The following is a 16,671-nucleotide window of genomic DNA, read 5'->3' on the forward strand; positions in this document are numbered from 1 at the left end:
TAGATATAATAGCCAGAACTTTAAAGATTTTAGGAACATAATTCTTAGGCCTCCTGCCCAATAGCTAAGGCTAGCCATCAGCACTCATAGAGGGTGCCTCTCATAGGACTTTAGGCTGAAAATAGTCTAACTTCTTCCACTTATTCTTTTATGTGTGTGTGTGTTATTTCAATTTTAATGTTGTATTCCTGATGATATCTCTGTTGCAGTTCCGAAATATCAGAATGATTAAACTTTGTTTAATTATTGCTCTGTGCTGTCTTTATTCCATTAAATCAATTATGAGTGTAGCATTTCTACTTCTTTTACTATTATTTTGAATTGTTTTCCTTTATCTCTTAAATCTTTGTTTTTATTGCAATCAGCACATGTAGATTATTTTCATAGTCAGATTTTTGTGTTGTTAGTAAAATTCAACACAATGCTAGAAGTACGATTCTCACTTTTCTGATTAATATCTTTGGACTGGACTGAAGGGAAGTTAAGGTAGTATACCAAAATTTATTTAAAATTAACCTGTAATTTCTGTTGCAGTTAATGGAATTTTATAGAACCTGAGCCACTTTCAGTTTCCAAGTGGTTTCACATATAGTGGTGTGGGTAAATATCATAATACGAAACTAGACAGTGAGATTTATTTGTGCCTGTGATCCCACAGAAGGTGGGGAAAAAAAATAAAGAAGTGAAAGAATTTTTGAAGTAATTTGGTCCTTGTTGGAGAAACAGCATGATAGGAAATGAATACTAGACATATAGAAATGTTTTGAGAAAATTTGGTGAAAAGAACAGAGTGAATAATAATAATAATGCTATAATGGTAAGTATCTGTTGAAGTTCTGTACAAGACATAGACTAGTCAATACAATATTATGTTCCAACATTATGCTGTGTACAGATTTTCAGGAGAAGAAGACACTAGAAATAAGAAAAATCTCATTGACTATGTTATTGTTAATAGTGATATCTATCTTCACACTGGTCCAGGTCACAAAAATATAGGGCACTTGAAATCGAAAGTGATGACCATTAGTTTTGAGCAGGATAAAGTTGATCAAAAAATACACAAAGAAGTTTTAAAAATGATCAAAATCAAGATGGTTTCAGAGGTGAATTGAGGCTTAGGTATAAAAATATTATTTTTAAAAAACAAAAAAGTTTAAGAACAAGAATTAAACCTTAGTATCAAACTCTTCAAAAAACACTGATTGATTCAGCCAGGAAGGCATGTTTTGAAGTTGTCTGCAAGGAGGACAAAAATAATCAAAATACCTTGGTGGAGTGCAGAAAGAGGATAGAGTCCTTGGAGGCAGGGGGGAAAAGGCATATCAAAAGTTGTTAATAAGTTATCAGCATTTGCTCTGAGAGCACACATAAAAAACAAAAAAAAAATGAATTTATACCAACATTTCTGTAAAAGAAGTTATTGACATTAGTGAAATCTGGCTCTAGTCAGATGAAATACCACATTCTTCCAACTTAGTGCAGTTATTCCATCTGACTAAAGCCAGATTTTAGGATGGACAGAGGAGAGCAGGGAAAGTATTACTAATGACATTAGATGATTTGGTTCCACTTAGAATAGATGAAAAAATTAAGCACTGAATGGATAAAGGTTGCCAAAGAACATGATGGAGGGATAATTTACAAAAGTTTGATATTAGATAGTGGACATTGGCTAAAGACAGAAAAAATTAGAAAGGGGCAGGCCTGTGGATGAAAAGAGGCTAAAGAAGAAAAACAGTAGAAATGATGAAAGCAATAATAGTAATATCTCATGTGGTTTGAGGCTATCTGGTGTAAAGTGGAGACTACGTAGTGAAATATATGGTGGGATGTTGCTACAGACCTGACAGTTTGGTTGCTGGGGAAGTCGAAATGCATTACCAAATTACCCTGATTGGTGGCTTAAATTATCCAAATATTGATCAGCTAGCAGACAAAACTCATGATAAGAATGAAGGAGAATTTATTGAACTGCTATGAGACAACTTTTTCAAGTAACATGTGCAAGAAGGAACTTGAGATCATAGCATGTTAGATTTGAATATAGAATTGAGAGATCTCAAGACATGAATGCGACTGTTTTGCCACCAGTTGGTGACAGTGACCATTCTGTCACTTAGAGAGTGACAGAATGAGAAAGATATTAGCAATGCATAGGAAGCTTTGAAAAGGCTCTTAATTCAGGCAGTATCTGAGTGTGTCCTTAGGGTTCAAAGAACAAACAGAGCGAAAGTGAAATGGATGTGCAATCTTATTAAGCAAGAGATCCATAAGAAGAAAATAATGTTGAAGGTATATCTTGAGAATAAGGGTGAAAGGCATTATGAAATATATAAAGCTCATGCTGAAAGAGTTACAGGTATTGTATGGAAAGCTAAATCAATGTACGAAAAGAAATTGGCTATGTAGTCTAAAGGCAACCCAAAGGATGCTGCAAGTAAAATAATGAATGTGGAATAACTTTACTGAATGGAGTCAGTACCCTTGTGTTAGAAGCTTATGTGATTGTTCAAATGAGTATTCACTTTGCTCAGATATGTCAATTTGGTGTATGCAGTATGGTTTGCAGGACTACCAGTATGCTGCATGAAGAGAAATAGAAGCGTATGAGAAGGAGGTTCTAGAGTAGTTACATAACTTGGAAAAGACATTGACAATATGAACAAATGGATAGCAGCATATATTCCAATGAAATATTCAGCTGAACTGGTTAGGTCCATGACATGTTTGTACAACTTGGGTCTCAGCTCAGGAAGTATATTACAGGAATGGAAAAGAATGTATGATAGTTCCATTGTACAGGGTCGTTGAAAAACTGATGTGTCCAGTTACCAGCCTCTCAGTATCTCTGGAGTGGTGAAGATTTTAGAAAGGTTGGTAAGAACTCGCATACAGAAATGGGCTGACGAACAAGCTATACTTTTTTTTTTTTTGCAATGAACAGCACGGATTTACTAAATGGAAGTTGTTTGAGAAATTTGATAATTTTATAAAACTGAGTTGGGTAAAGGGAACAGATATGCTATAATACTGTTACTCTTTGCTAAGACATTTGATAGGATACCTCCTGAAAGGCTGCTTGCATAAACTGGAGAATTTGGGATTGGAATAGAAACTATTGATTTAGATAAGTGGATAAATGATGGACTGGTATCAGAAAGTGTATATGGTTGGTGTGAATCTGCCAGATCTAAATTGACCAGTGGTATGCCTCAAAGGACTATTGTTTTCTGTACATTAATGATATTGGGAAGGACATGACAGGAGGTTTTTCAGTTCTTTGCTCATGATTCAAAGAGAGGGAGGGCAATCATGGATACTACTGATATCTAGCACTTACAGGGTGATTTGAATAGGCTGGAACTGTGGATAAGAAGGTTATTTTTGCCTCTTTTACAAGGCCTTGAATGGAAGAAAACTGAATGTTGGCTGCAAGTAGTGTGCACAGATTTAATCCCCATGGTTTCTGAATGGATAAAGAAGTTGTAGAAAGGGTGCAAATAAAAATTACAAAGATGATATCAGGATTATGGAATGTAGATTATCAGGACAGATTGAGAGTATGTGGACTACAGACACTGGTAGACAGGAGGAGAAAGGGGTGATATAACTATAAACTTCTGAAAGGGTGTTATAGGATATCGACTAATGAAATTTTTTGTTATATGGAAGGTGGGAAGAGGACAAGGAGGATTTGTAAAATTAAAGTTTGTATTGTTAAGAAAGGGATGCAAGCTAAATTCTTCTCTCATAGAGCAGTGAGTAGAACACTTTGAAGTTGTGAGCGCATCTAATGTGATTGAGTTAAAGCATGACGGCTGGTGTGGATGATGTACAACCTCCCTCAGTGAGTCCTTGACTCCCTGGAGGTGTCTGATGATAATAATAATAATACAAAAGATAAATGTAAGGAAGGTAGGAAAGTGTTCCAGAGGCATTTAAAAATCTTAGAAATGGTAGAGAGAGAGTACTGTAAAAGGAATCAGAGATGATAAAGTGACATGAAAACTGAAGATATTCAACATGTTCCAAGTAATTATTTTGAAATATTGTTAAATGAAACAAGAAGTGACAAAATGGTGATAGAACATATTCAAGAGGAGTATAGTTAAGTGTACATATTAATACTTGAGATATAAAAAAGTACTCAAAAACCTGGAATGTGGAAAAAAACTTCAGTAAATGATATTTGACGAAAAATGCTGAAATATGGCAGTCTAAAATTTTACAGTTATCTGTATTGATGATGGATAACAATGTAGATAATGTTCATTCTCGTCTCACACTTGAATTTATATCAAGCCATCTTCATGTACAACCTTCAATTCTAAACTACTGATTTACAACCTAAATATAGACTACACACTGCTATATGGTCCCACTTGTGCTAATAATTATAGTTTTGAACAGCTTTTCTCTTTGTCATATCATGTCATATATTTCAGAAGTCATGGATAGAAGGTGTAATTCCCGGTGATTGGAGTGGACTAGTTGTTTTACCATACCCATCTATTAAAAATGGAAATAAAACTGAATATGAGAATTATAGAGGAATATTCCTACTGACTTCCATGTAAGATTGATTCAGGCGTTCTTGAGCAGAGGATAAGAACTATATAAAAGAAACTTTAAAAACAAACTGGGTTCAGGCCAAATAAAGGTTGTCAGGATCAGATTTCACTTTAAGACAAATACTTGAGAAATCATGGGAATATGACAATGATCTGTATTTACTTTTTTTTTTTGCTGATTTGGAAAAGGGATATGACAATGGTGCCAAGAGAAAAACTGTTCAAAACTATAATTATTAGCACAACTGGGACCATATAGCAGTGTAGTCTATATTTAGGTTGTAAATCAGTAGTTTAGAATTAGGTTGTACATGAAGATGGCTTGATATAAATTCAGGTGTGAGACGAGAATGAACATTATCTGCATTGTTATTCATCATCTATATGGATTACATTATGAAGGAAAGTGGCATTAAACTGGATATCAAAATTCGTCATTATCATCATCAGTTTCCTGATATGTACCCTCAAGAGGTGTTCAGGCTACTATAACAACATTACACAAATAATAATCTCCTATCAACAATTTTCCTCCAAATTAGCTTATTACTTGTCACAAAATTGCCATATCCAGCATTTCATTCTTCTAAGGCACTTCTGATTGAATCAATTTACCTAGACCCTGGTCTTCCTACGGGTCTTTTTCCTGCCATCTTGGCATCAAATACCTGTTTTGCTAATCTTTCTCTCCCATTCTATTTAAGTGACCATACCACCTTAGGTTAGCCCTGCTCACACATTCTTAAATGCAAACAATGTCAAGTTAATGTCTTCACTTTTAATATGATTCTGTCATTGATGCCATTAGTTAACTTCTCTAATTTTTCTCATAACCCTCATATCTGTGGTCTCTAGTTTTTGTTCAGGTGCTTTATTTCTAACCCAACTCTCAAATCTGTAACTTAAAACTGGTTTGAACACCATCTTGTATACTGCTGGTTTGGTGTTTTGGCTATTTTCTTTCTTATTCCATATAAATTTATTCACCTGGCTTCTCACCTTACCAGCTTTGCTTATTCTGTTGCCTATTTCCACATTTAACTTGCTCACCGAAAACTGTGCCTAAATAGCTGGGATATTTTGCTTGTTCTATAGGTTCTTCATTCAGAATTTAGCTGAAGTTTTCTATGTTCCTGCCTATTTTCATAGTTTTAGCCTTTTTATTGCTGATTTTTATTTCAAATTTGTTGTTCAATTTAGTTAGAGAATCCTGGAAACTTGCACTGGATGTGTTTAGGAGTACAATGTCATCTGCATAAAGCAAAGAGCTAAGTTTGATATCTCCAATAAAGCCACTTTCTTTCATAATGTGATCCAATATAGATGATGAATAAGAGTGGAAATAATGTGCATTCTTGTCATACACCTGATTTTACATGAAACCATCTTTCTGTACTCCCTTCAAGTCTAACTGCTGTCTTATTACTTAAATATAGACTATATATATTGCTCTGTATAATGTTCCATTTGCCCCATATAACTGTAGTGGTTTGAAAAGCTTTTCTCTAGACACCTTACCATATGACTTTTCCAGATCTACAAAACTTAAGTACAGATCCTTTTCATATTCCAGAACTATTTGTTGTAAAGTGAAGATATCAAAATTGGAGATGTTAATCTCAGCTTTTTAGTTTATGTTAATGATGTGATACTCCTAAATAAATCCAACAAAGCTTTCAGCATTTTCTGCCTAAATTGAATAATTGCTGTAATTAATTTGGTATATAAAACAGACTATGAAAATAAGCAAGAACATTGAAAACATCAACTGCATCCTGAATGAGGAACTTGTAAAACATGAAGAACTTTTTTTTTTTTTTTGCTGTTTAGGCACACTTTTTAGTGAAGATAGCAAATTAAATATGGAAATAGACAACAGAATTAGCTAAACTGCTATGATAGGGAGTCAGTTGAATGAATCTATCTATCTGTCTATATATTTATATATATAAAGCAAAGTCCATTTTTGAGGTTCGCTTATAACTCAAGAACAAATTCACAAATTTTGATGATGTCTTTGCCAATAGAGAGAGGATGTTTCAAAGATCTTTTATGTGCATTTTTATTGATGTACACCTCCAGATTATGGAGCAGTGATTTATTTATTTTTAGCTCCCTGCCACAGTTCATACTGCAATTTAACAATTATGACTACTATTTTGTGGCCAGATATTGTTAAGTTCTAAAAAATGGGATTGCCACAAACTCACATATTGATTTGGTTTGAAGATAAAATCAGGAGTCATGAAATCAATTCCATTATAAGTGTCGAGATACCTTCTCCTGAATATGACAAAGAACTGTTCGATATCATAACAAAACATATGGTGCACAGTCCATGCAGACCAATTCATCCAGACTCACCATGCATTAAGTCAGGAAAATGCACGAAGAGATATTCAAGATCATTTATCAATGAAACTCAAACAGGTGAGGATGGATATCCATGATATTGTTGATGTGCTCTTTCAGATGGTGGCTGAATTGCTACCATACCTAATAGCCAAGGATCTTTTGAAATTGATAATCGCCATATAGTGTCTTATAATTTGGTTTTGTTGCGCACATTTCAACATTAATGCACACATAAATGTTGAAATTTGTAGTTCCATGAAATCCATCAAATATGTATGCAAGCATATCAACAAGGGCTCAGACCAAACTATCTTTTGTTTGAAAAATGAACGTAGGGAAGTAGATCTATACCAAACTGGACGATACATTAGTACCTCTGAAGCCTTTTGGCAGATTTTATCTTTTCATATTCATGGGCACCTTCCAACCATAGTTCATCTCACAGTTCATGTCTAAAATAATCAAAGAGTATACTTCACAGAAAGCAATGCATTCAGCATAGTGGAGTCACCACGGGACGCATTAACAGCCTTTTCTTTTAAGCTATGCATCGAAGATAATTTTGCCCAAACACTGAACTTACTACACCTGGCATCAAAACAAATTTCAATGAAGAAGACAGGGTGCCATCATGGATGGTTATCCTGGTGTGAAAAAGAGTTTTGCTCTATGTCATATTTATAGTGTACATCCCAATAATGTTAAATGCTTTTATTGAGGAATGCTCTTGATGCATATGAAACAAATTAAACAATTCAGCAACATAAGAACAGTAAATGGGGTAGTACATCTGACCTACTGGGATGCATGTAAGGCTTTGAATTTGATAGAAGAAGATTCTCATTGGTCCGATTGTCTCGTCTATGCAATAATTTCAAACTCAGTGTCATCTTTTCACCTTTTATTCACTGTAATGTTGGTTTACTGAAACATGACTGACTCTCTATCACTATGGTCAACTTACAAAACTCATATTTGGAAAATATTTTACTGATTCTCAGGTTCAGTTTAATGAAGCAATATATGATGAGGCAGTACATAGACTTGAATCAGTTGTTAAGTCAATAAATGAAAAAAGTCTTAAAGATTTCGGTCTTTTGGTACCAAACAATTCTTTGCCTCTAGGTACAGATTTAATCTGGGAAACCTTATACAATTTCAATGAACTTTGGGATTTATTACATCAGCACGAACAATCACTAACTTCAGATCAAGCTGAAGTTTTTCACAATGTTTTAACAAGCTGTGAAAATCAATCAGGAAAAATGTTCTTCTTGGATTCTCCAGGGTGGTACTGGTAAAACATTTTTATTAAATTTGTTATTAGCTAAGTTGAGAAGCCAAGGTAGTTAAACTGCTCATTCTACTTTCAAAGTACCACTTACAAATGTGACTAATGATGCACTTATGTGCAATATATCAAAACAAAGTAACTTGTCAAAATTATTACAAAAGGTTTCTTTGATTGTTTGGGATGAATGTGCAATGTCCCATAAAACATCTGTAGAAGTGGTCGACAGAACACTGAGGGATATCAGATCAGATGATCGAAGAATGGCTGGAATAACTGTTTTATTTGCCAGTGATTTTCGACAAACACTGCCTATCATATCTCACAGAACTAGGGTGGACAAAGTGAATGCCTGCCTAGAAATTGTCACTATGGCATGATATAGAGAAGTTTTCTCTCAAAACCAATATGCGTGTTCACCTACATGGAGACTAATGCACATTCCTTCTTCTCAAATATGTTAAAAATTGGCAATGGTAAAGTACAGCAAAGAGATGGAAAAATTATATTAACACACCTAAATATTGGGAAAATTGTCCGAATTGCAGACAAATTGTTGTGCAGTGTTGACCCATCTATTGAGAACTTAACAAAAAAGTCATCTTCTTGTTCAGGGAGAGAGCTATCCTCATACCTTGAAATGACAGCATGTCAACAATGAACAAGTTGTTTCTTACTAGGGTTAATGAATCTGTTGGTGTTTACAAATCAGTAGATACTCATTTGGATGTAGATGATGCAGTTCATTTTTCCATAGAATTTTTAAATTTGCTTAATCTACCTGAATTTGCCTGGTCATGAAATTAAATTGAAAATAGGTGTTCCTATTATGTTGCTCGGAAATCTCCCCCCTCCCCTCTACCAAATCTTTGCAATGGAACTAGGCTTCAAGTAAAATTGTTGAAACCAAATATGATAGCAGCTGTAATATTTACAGGTCCTAGTATCAGTGAAATTGACTTCATTCCTTGGATACCCCCTCATTACTTCAGGCTATCCATTTGCATTCAAACAGTTACAATTTCCAATAAGAGTTTGCTTTGCAATGACGGTTAATAAAGGCCAAGAACAGATCCTTAGATATGCAGGTTTAGATTTAAGAGGTGAATGTTTTGGACATGGGCAGATATATGTAGCATGTTCTTGAGTTAGCAGTCCTGAAACTTTAATTATTTTTGTCAAGGATGATGGAACTTCTAATGTTGTTTACAAAGAAATGCTATTATTATTATTAATATTACGGGCAATTCTAAGGAGTCCTTAGACTCATCGAGGGAGGCCCTAAACTTCATGTCAAGAACTATTCAGCATTTGCACAGTATCTATCATACTTTGCTTTGAATTCATTCACAGACATGGCACCCACAACAGACTCTGGCAGCTTATTCCACTCATTCATCACTCTCCAAGTAAAAAAACCTAGTTCTAACACTCTTGCTCAGTTTCGATGGATGGCCCCCTAGTTCTCCCACCACCAGACCTGTTCTGAAAAATTTCCTCTGAATTAATCTTGTAAAAACTTCTCAGTAATTTGAATGTCTCAATCATATCACCCCTTTTCTGCCTATCAACCGATTTTTGTAACCCAAAAATCTTCAACTTGTTCTCGTTCATTCCATAGACCACATACCATTTGGTCACTCGCCTCTGGATCCTCTCTACCTCCTCCCCAAGAAACCCTGGCACCTATATCTGTGCACAGTAGTCAAGATGGGGAGTCTTATCCAGGTTCGATAAAGCAAAACAATAATCTGCTTGTCTCTGCTCGTCAAAGTATTCTTCAGTAACCAAGTGATCTGATGAGTTGATTTAGCCACTTTTGCTATGTGCCCCCTAAACTTCAACTCTCTATCCACAAACACTCCCAAGTCTCTGGCATCATTAGTTTCTTGGAGTACAGTTTCACATATGTGGTGTACTGCTGATAATCTTTTCACCCCATAATACATAACCTTAAATTTTGCTACATTAAACTGACTTCATTCTCCTTTGCCTACTCTGCCAATCTATCCAAATCATCCCTCAAAATTTTGACATCATCTGTATTTACTATTGCTCTACCCAACTTTGCATAATCTGCAAATAACTGAACAGTTAGATTCTTTCCTATATCACTAATGAACAAATTAAATAACAGTGGTCCAAGAACAGAACCCTGCTGCACACCACTAGTCACAGACCTTTTTGACTCTACTCATGAATAAACTACTCTTGATATCTCTCCATCAACCACCCTCTTATCCACCTCACCAACCCTATATCCATCTCCATGTGTTGTAGTTTACTGATTAGAATTCCATGTGGTATCCTGTCAAAGGCCTTTGCAAAGTCCAGCAGTATCACTATAAACCTATTACCCCTATCCAATTAAGCCGTCACTGTATTATAAAACATGAGCAAGTTACTGGGCATGATCTACCTTTCACAAAACCATGCTGTCCCCCCATACAGTATCCCATTTCCATCTATCTATATTTCCATCTATTCCTGTATTTTGCTTTTGACCAATTTCTCCATACCTTGACAATGACTCCTGATATGCTGATCGGTTGGTAATTTGCAACAACAGTCTTGGAGCCTCCTTTATGCAATGGAACTATTTCCTCCTCAGGACTAACCCTGAGCTGAGACAAATTAAACAATATGGTCAAGGGCACTGACAATTCCTTTGCCGCTTCATGTAAGACTCAAGCTGGTATCCCACAGATGTATTCACCTCCATTTCATTCACTTCAGTTCCTGTATAATCTGCCAGTTCCCTCATTCCTGCAGTACCACCTCGATGATATACTCTTGCAATGTGTTCACTTAGTAATTCTACTATTTCGACTGATTCAGTTACCGTCCTACCATCAGCATTCCTTAAAATCATTCTACCATATACATTTTTTCTTTTACTTGCAGCATATCAAAAAAACTGTTTGGGATTCTCTTTAACCTGCATTGCTAACTTCCTTTCATAATCCGCTTTTGCTTTTCTTACCACACTAGTTATCCTTCTGGCCTGTGGCTGCAGGTCGCCTTTCTCCTTAAATTCCCTCCACAATTGTTTCTTTTTTTTGCAGCTCCAGCTTGATGGTGCCAATCATCCATTTAAATCCCACTTGATTTACTCTCCTGACTCTAGGTTTGCAGTCAGCCATTACCTCTCTCAAGCACTTCCCATGCACTATCAACATCCAGCCCTTGCAGTTTTAAATGCCATGACACTGATCCAAGCAATCTCCTAAGCTTGTCATACTTACCAGCCTAGTAATTTCACATATACCCTGTCTTAACTGAAAATTCCACACATTTAGCCACCTCCCAGGTCGACACAGTATGATCACTCTCACCAGTTGGTTGCAATGTGGTCATATTCGTTATAGTCAAATTCTCAGATGCAATTACTAGATCGAGCACTCTCGAACTACTAGTATGTTCCATTACATGCTTCTCAGGTAGTTATCCCTTAGTAACTTCATACAACACGTTTCCTTCCTCCCATGTGTTCTTCCTCCTTCCAATCTATGTTACCAATGTTGAAATCTCCATAATAATTACCTATCCTCCACTCATTGAGTCTATTTGCCAATGCATAATATTCCATCCCCTTGTCTATAGCACTGAACTGTATATTTTGTTCTGCTGGCCCGAATCTCACACCAGATAACCTCAAATGTGCTATTTTCACTATTCTGCAGTTGAACTTCTATTCTCTTTGGCTGCAGTTTATTGGCTATCATCAGTAACACTCCTCCCCCCATTCTTTTCTCTCTATCTTTCCTGAACCAACTATACTCTTCACATTCTATCCCACTAATTATATCATCTTCTGTTAGCCATGTCTCACTAATGCCAATAACCTTTGGCCAGGATGAGCCAACCAAGGCCATTGTAACCTTTGTTGGCTTCAGTGCACATAATATAGATATTTCATGAAAGGACTGAATGTGGGTTCAGAGAAACTATAATTCGCTTATTTCAATGTTTTAAAACCTACAACAGAGTTAAGACATGATGTAATATGCACCAAATGGACTAGAACAGAAAGGATCCAAATATCAGATATCCTGGATATCCAGGTCTGGATTGAACTGAGACCTAGAACAGGTGAATGATGATAAGGTAAATTATTATGCCTCTAATCTGGGTATTAAAAGACATTATGTAGAAGAAAATGGCCAGTTGTTTTTTTTTTTTTCTCTTTGCTATAACCATCTGAAATAGAGGTGTATGGTATGTAAAGTCCTATAAGAATAGCAGAATGAGCTGGCATGAAGATACTGACTTGTACAAGTTGACTTTTTGAGTAACTAGTTTAATTAATAGTTAATTCCTCCTCCTCCTAAAAAAAAGTACCCTGTATAATTTATGTATCTTTTTTTTTTTTTAATGTTACTCCTACACACAGGTTTTAGAACCAATAGCAAATTGATGCTGTGTGTGGACAGTTGTTAAGAGGAAAGATTCTGTTGATCTCATTTTTTTGAAGAGTCTTTTGGGAGGATTTGATAGGGTGGCTGTGGAGAATTGAGACAGCTGTAATGAAAGATGACTGGGAACAGGCAGGTTTGATAAGTTAGCAGTTGAACTGTAAAGGGATATTGAACAGCTGCAGTTCATATTATTGTGTAGGTTTACCAGTATACATAGTTTACTGTTTACCTGATATACATAATTTTCCACACAGGAAAATTATGCATATCAGTTATATTAAAGAGTATTCATAGAAGTATTATCTGTAGAAAAGGCAACTGCAGAAACAGATTGTCTATGTGTATGAGAGAGAGATCATCAGTTAGCTGAACTGCCATCTTTTGGATGAAATAAGAATTTTTAGAGAAGCTTTTTGTCTGCACAACCCCAGAAAAGTGAGAGTGGCATCCCAAAGTTGGGAAAATTTGGGATTCATACAGAATTAGTAGCTGACATGTGAAAAGTAACATTTTTATCAAAAAAAGGATACCAAGTCTTTTGGAGGCTAAGGATGTAGTAGATTGTGTGTGTGCACGCGTGCGTGCTGGAAAAGGCTACAGGTAAATGTCAATCCAAGAAGAGAGATCAAGTTTTGACCATTGAACTTATTGTTACTGAAAGCTAAGAGATGATGAACTGAGATTTTTATTTTTATTTTTTGTGTGTGTGTGTAAAAAAAGATACAGGACTGTGTTTTGGAAACATTTGAAGGTGACTAGCTTGTCATCACCCCATTGATGGTATGAAGATCAGTGTGTAAGGTACTAATTATAGAGGATCTTAGGATGTTTGAGCACTGCAAAGATTTGCCATATGAGTAGGAGGAATGGAGAGTGCTATCAGCAAAAGTACGGATTTGGTTTGATGTCAGCTAGAGAAGGTCATTTGAGTATATGGGGAAGAGAGTGATATAACTGCCTTGAGAAATATGTGCATCAGTAGAGAAACTTGAATAGAAAATATCACCATTACATGCAGCAAATGATCACAGAGAGAGAGAAAATTAGCTACCCAGTTACAAAGGCAGATCATAAAATGGGAATTTGTTGAGCAGCTCTCTATTCCAGACTTTATTAAATGCCTTGGAAAATATGGAATATGGATGATATAATATTCAGAAAACTACTACATGCTATCACAAATTCCAGATATGAGAGGATTCTTTCTTTACCATGCTTATGTATTACTTCAAAATACACAGTTTCTATGCACCAGTCTCTCTTATTATCAGAGCCTTTATGACCTCATAAAGATGATATCCTTGTCAGATAATCTGTACGTTTTTAAATACTGCTGTTCGTGTGGCAAAGTTTACTTAGGCTAGAAGTTACAAAATTGCTTATGTCTTTGCAGAAAACCATTAAATGGATTGTCGTTAGTTTCAATACCTTATCTCAAAAATAACTTCCCATCTCTTCGAACAGTCTAGTAAAGTTGTTTGCACATATGGCAGCCTGAACAGGAACCGCTGTCTCGTTTTGCATGATATTTAGAAGTCACTTGGTTGATCTTACAGCACATAATTTTGTATAGATTATTGGTGTTAACAATCACCAATGATCTATATCGGGAGTCGGCAACCTTTTCAGACTCGTGGGCCACATTCAACTTTTATTTTTAATAATCGGGCCACAAGCATTTAATTAAGAGAAAATAGTGAGTGAAAAAAAATACGTAAGTTATCAATTTTTATTATATCAAACTTAAAAAACACAGAAATATTTAAATTACGAGATTACAAGATAAAGTATGACATTCTTGTAATGACATCTGATATTGCATTCTTTCATAACAGCAACACTTTTATACAAATAAGACAAAGGGGCTTACTCCCATTTTCAATAAAGAAGTGCTTGCTGTTCCGTTCATCATTAAACCTTCTTCCTTCATCTGCAGTTTTACATTTTCTTGAACCCATTTCTGAAATTATTTTTAACAAATATATATCCTCTGAAAATAATAGTTAATGTTATTGAATTATATTAAGAGATGGACTAGGGAATGCGACTGCAAAAGTGTGCCAAAATCTCGGTTGTCGTCGGATGAAGCAGCCTTTGTTATCCCTACTTGTGATGACTGGCGCCAAGTTGCACGGCAATATCATGAAGTATAGGTATAAAATTATTTTTAGTTTATTATTCATATTATAAAATATATTATTTAAATAATTTAACATACAGGCCACGTGGAATGTAAGTATGGTTCAACCTTTTATGGGCCGTGAAAAATGCACGTTTGGGCCACATGCTGGCCGCTGGTTGCTGACTCCTGATCTACATGAAAGACTGAACTTAATGTGTTAGATGCATCATGCATGTTAGTTTTACTTAGCTTAATTGTTATGTGTTTTTAAAGAAATGCAACTGTTTTTGGTAAATATTCCTTTTTTTTTATATTACAGTTGTTTTCTAGTTATTATTCACTTGAAGATGCTACTAAATAAATGACAGTGAAACAACATGTTCATTTTGTAGAATTTATTATTATTTTTTTCCCACCTGGTTACAAAATTAATTATATTAGACATGAAATTATAGTCTTGTTTTAATCCTTTACCCAAGTATGAGCAAACAAAGTTTGTGTGTGATGCATCTTCACAACTAGGCTACTTGTATATGGAGGCAGATGACCTCACATCACATTGCCCAGCACACTTCCTTTCAAACATGTATGTTGCTATGTGCTTTGGGAAGAAAGTGTGCTGTACATTAAAGGATACAAGGACAATATGATGTAAAGTCATCTTCTTCCATATACAAGTAGCCTAGTCATAAAGATGTTCACATGAATGGTTGAACTTTTCTCAAGCTTGGATATAATCAAGAATATAAATTTTTGCATAGTGTCAGTGTTCTTATTTAAAATAAAATATTACTGAGACCATTTTCTGGTGTTGTTAATCTGATGAATTCCCCCTTCCGCCCTTTTGTTATAATTCTATTGGCAAAATGATTATAGTGATATATTAATATAATTTAGATCCTTTTTATTGCAGAATTTAGTACACTTCCATGCAGTAATTCCCACTGTTATCTACCTTCCCTTCCTCCCTCCTTTTCATTATAATTCCAGTTTTATTGGCCAAGTGAGTTGCAAGGAAAGTAAAAAATTTTCCCACTTCTTCTTCTTTTGGGTGTGATTTGTTTATTTGGAACGTTTCAAATGATAATTCTTTCTTGGTATTTAGGATCACTGTTAAAATTTTTTGCATCATTTCAGTTCCAATTTAATGGTAGATTTATATCTACAGTTCATTATGTCAAAGATGACACTGGTTAAATTTTGATAATGGGTGGTATCACTACATAAGAATGAGATTATGAAAAACACCATTATAACATTGTCTACAATCATTTCATTTTTTTATATGGTAAAGCTATTGAATAATTACTATTTTCATAGGTAAACATGTAATTGCTGTGTATAAAAATTAAAAATGCACTTTAAAAAATTAATTTACAGCCTTTTAATTATTATTGTCAGTTGCATTTAATATAAAGTTAAAATTAAACTTTACTTTTTGTTTAGCCTTGCAGGATCCCTTCCATTTGATTCAGAATCTCCAACTCCTCTTATTGAACAAATGAAAGCACCAAAGTTTTCCCTTCCTGAGGAGGTATCTGATGATGGTAAGATAATCTAGAATGATTTTTTTAGATACAGTTCCTACTATATCTAAAACCCAATGCTATTTTTAAGTTCACTATTACAAACCGTAAGCTCGAAACCTTGATTGTAGTGAACTGAATTTCCTTGTATATGATGTCACAATTAGTAGAGGAATAGAACAATGGAAGTCACAAATCTTGACAAGAACACAGCATGCGAAAGCATACAAATGGAAAAAAAACAATGGGAGAAATATAAGAAAGAACTGGAAGAATGTGGAATTAACATTTAAAAAATTTTAATTTCAAAATGTTGCATTAGCTCAAATTAATGTCATCTTACTTGAAATCATCAGTAAACTGTACAGACTGTACCATTAAAATC

The 16,671-nt window shown here is 34.9% G+C and overlaps 1 protein-coding gene across 1 annotated transcript in view; it reads left to right on the plus strand.

The window, feature by feature from the left end:
* LOC150095633 (serine/threonine-protein kinase Chk2-like) overlaps positions 1 to 16,671 on the plus strand; it is a 266,187-nt gene that overhangs the window by 209,740 nt on the left and 39,776 nt on the right. Inside the window, exon 13 of the mRNA XM_090409930.1 lies at positions 16,207 to 16,307. Coding sequence (XP_090266056.1) covers positions 16,207 to 16,307 — 101 coding nt within the window. The remainder of the gene's footprint in view (positions 1 to 16,206; positions 16,308 to 16,671) is intronic.

The sequence above is a fragment of the Typopeltis vanoorti genome, chromosome 20, assembly GCF_054136105.1.
Source record: "Typopeltis vanoorti isolate ZY-2024b chromosome 20, IOZ_Tvanoo_1.0, whole genome shotgun sequence".
NCBI classification, from domain to species: Eukaryota; Metazoa; Arthropoda; class Arachnida; order Uropygi; family Thelyphonidae; genus Typopeltis; species Typopeltis vanoorti.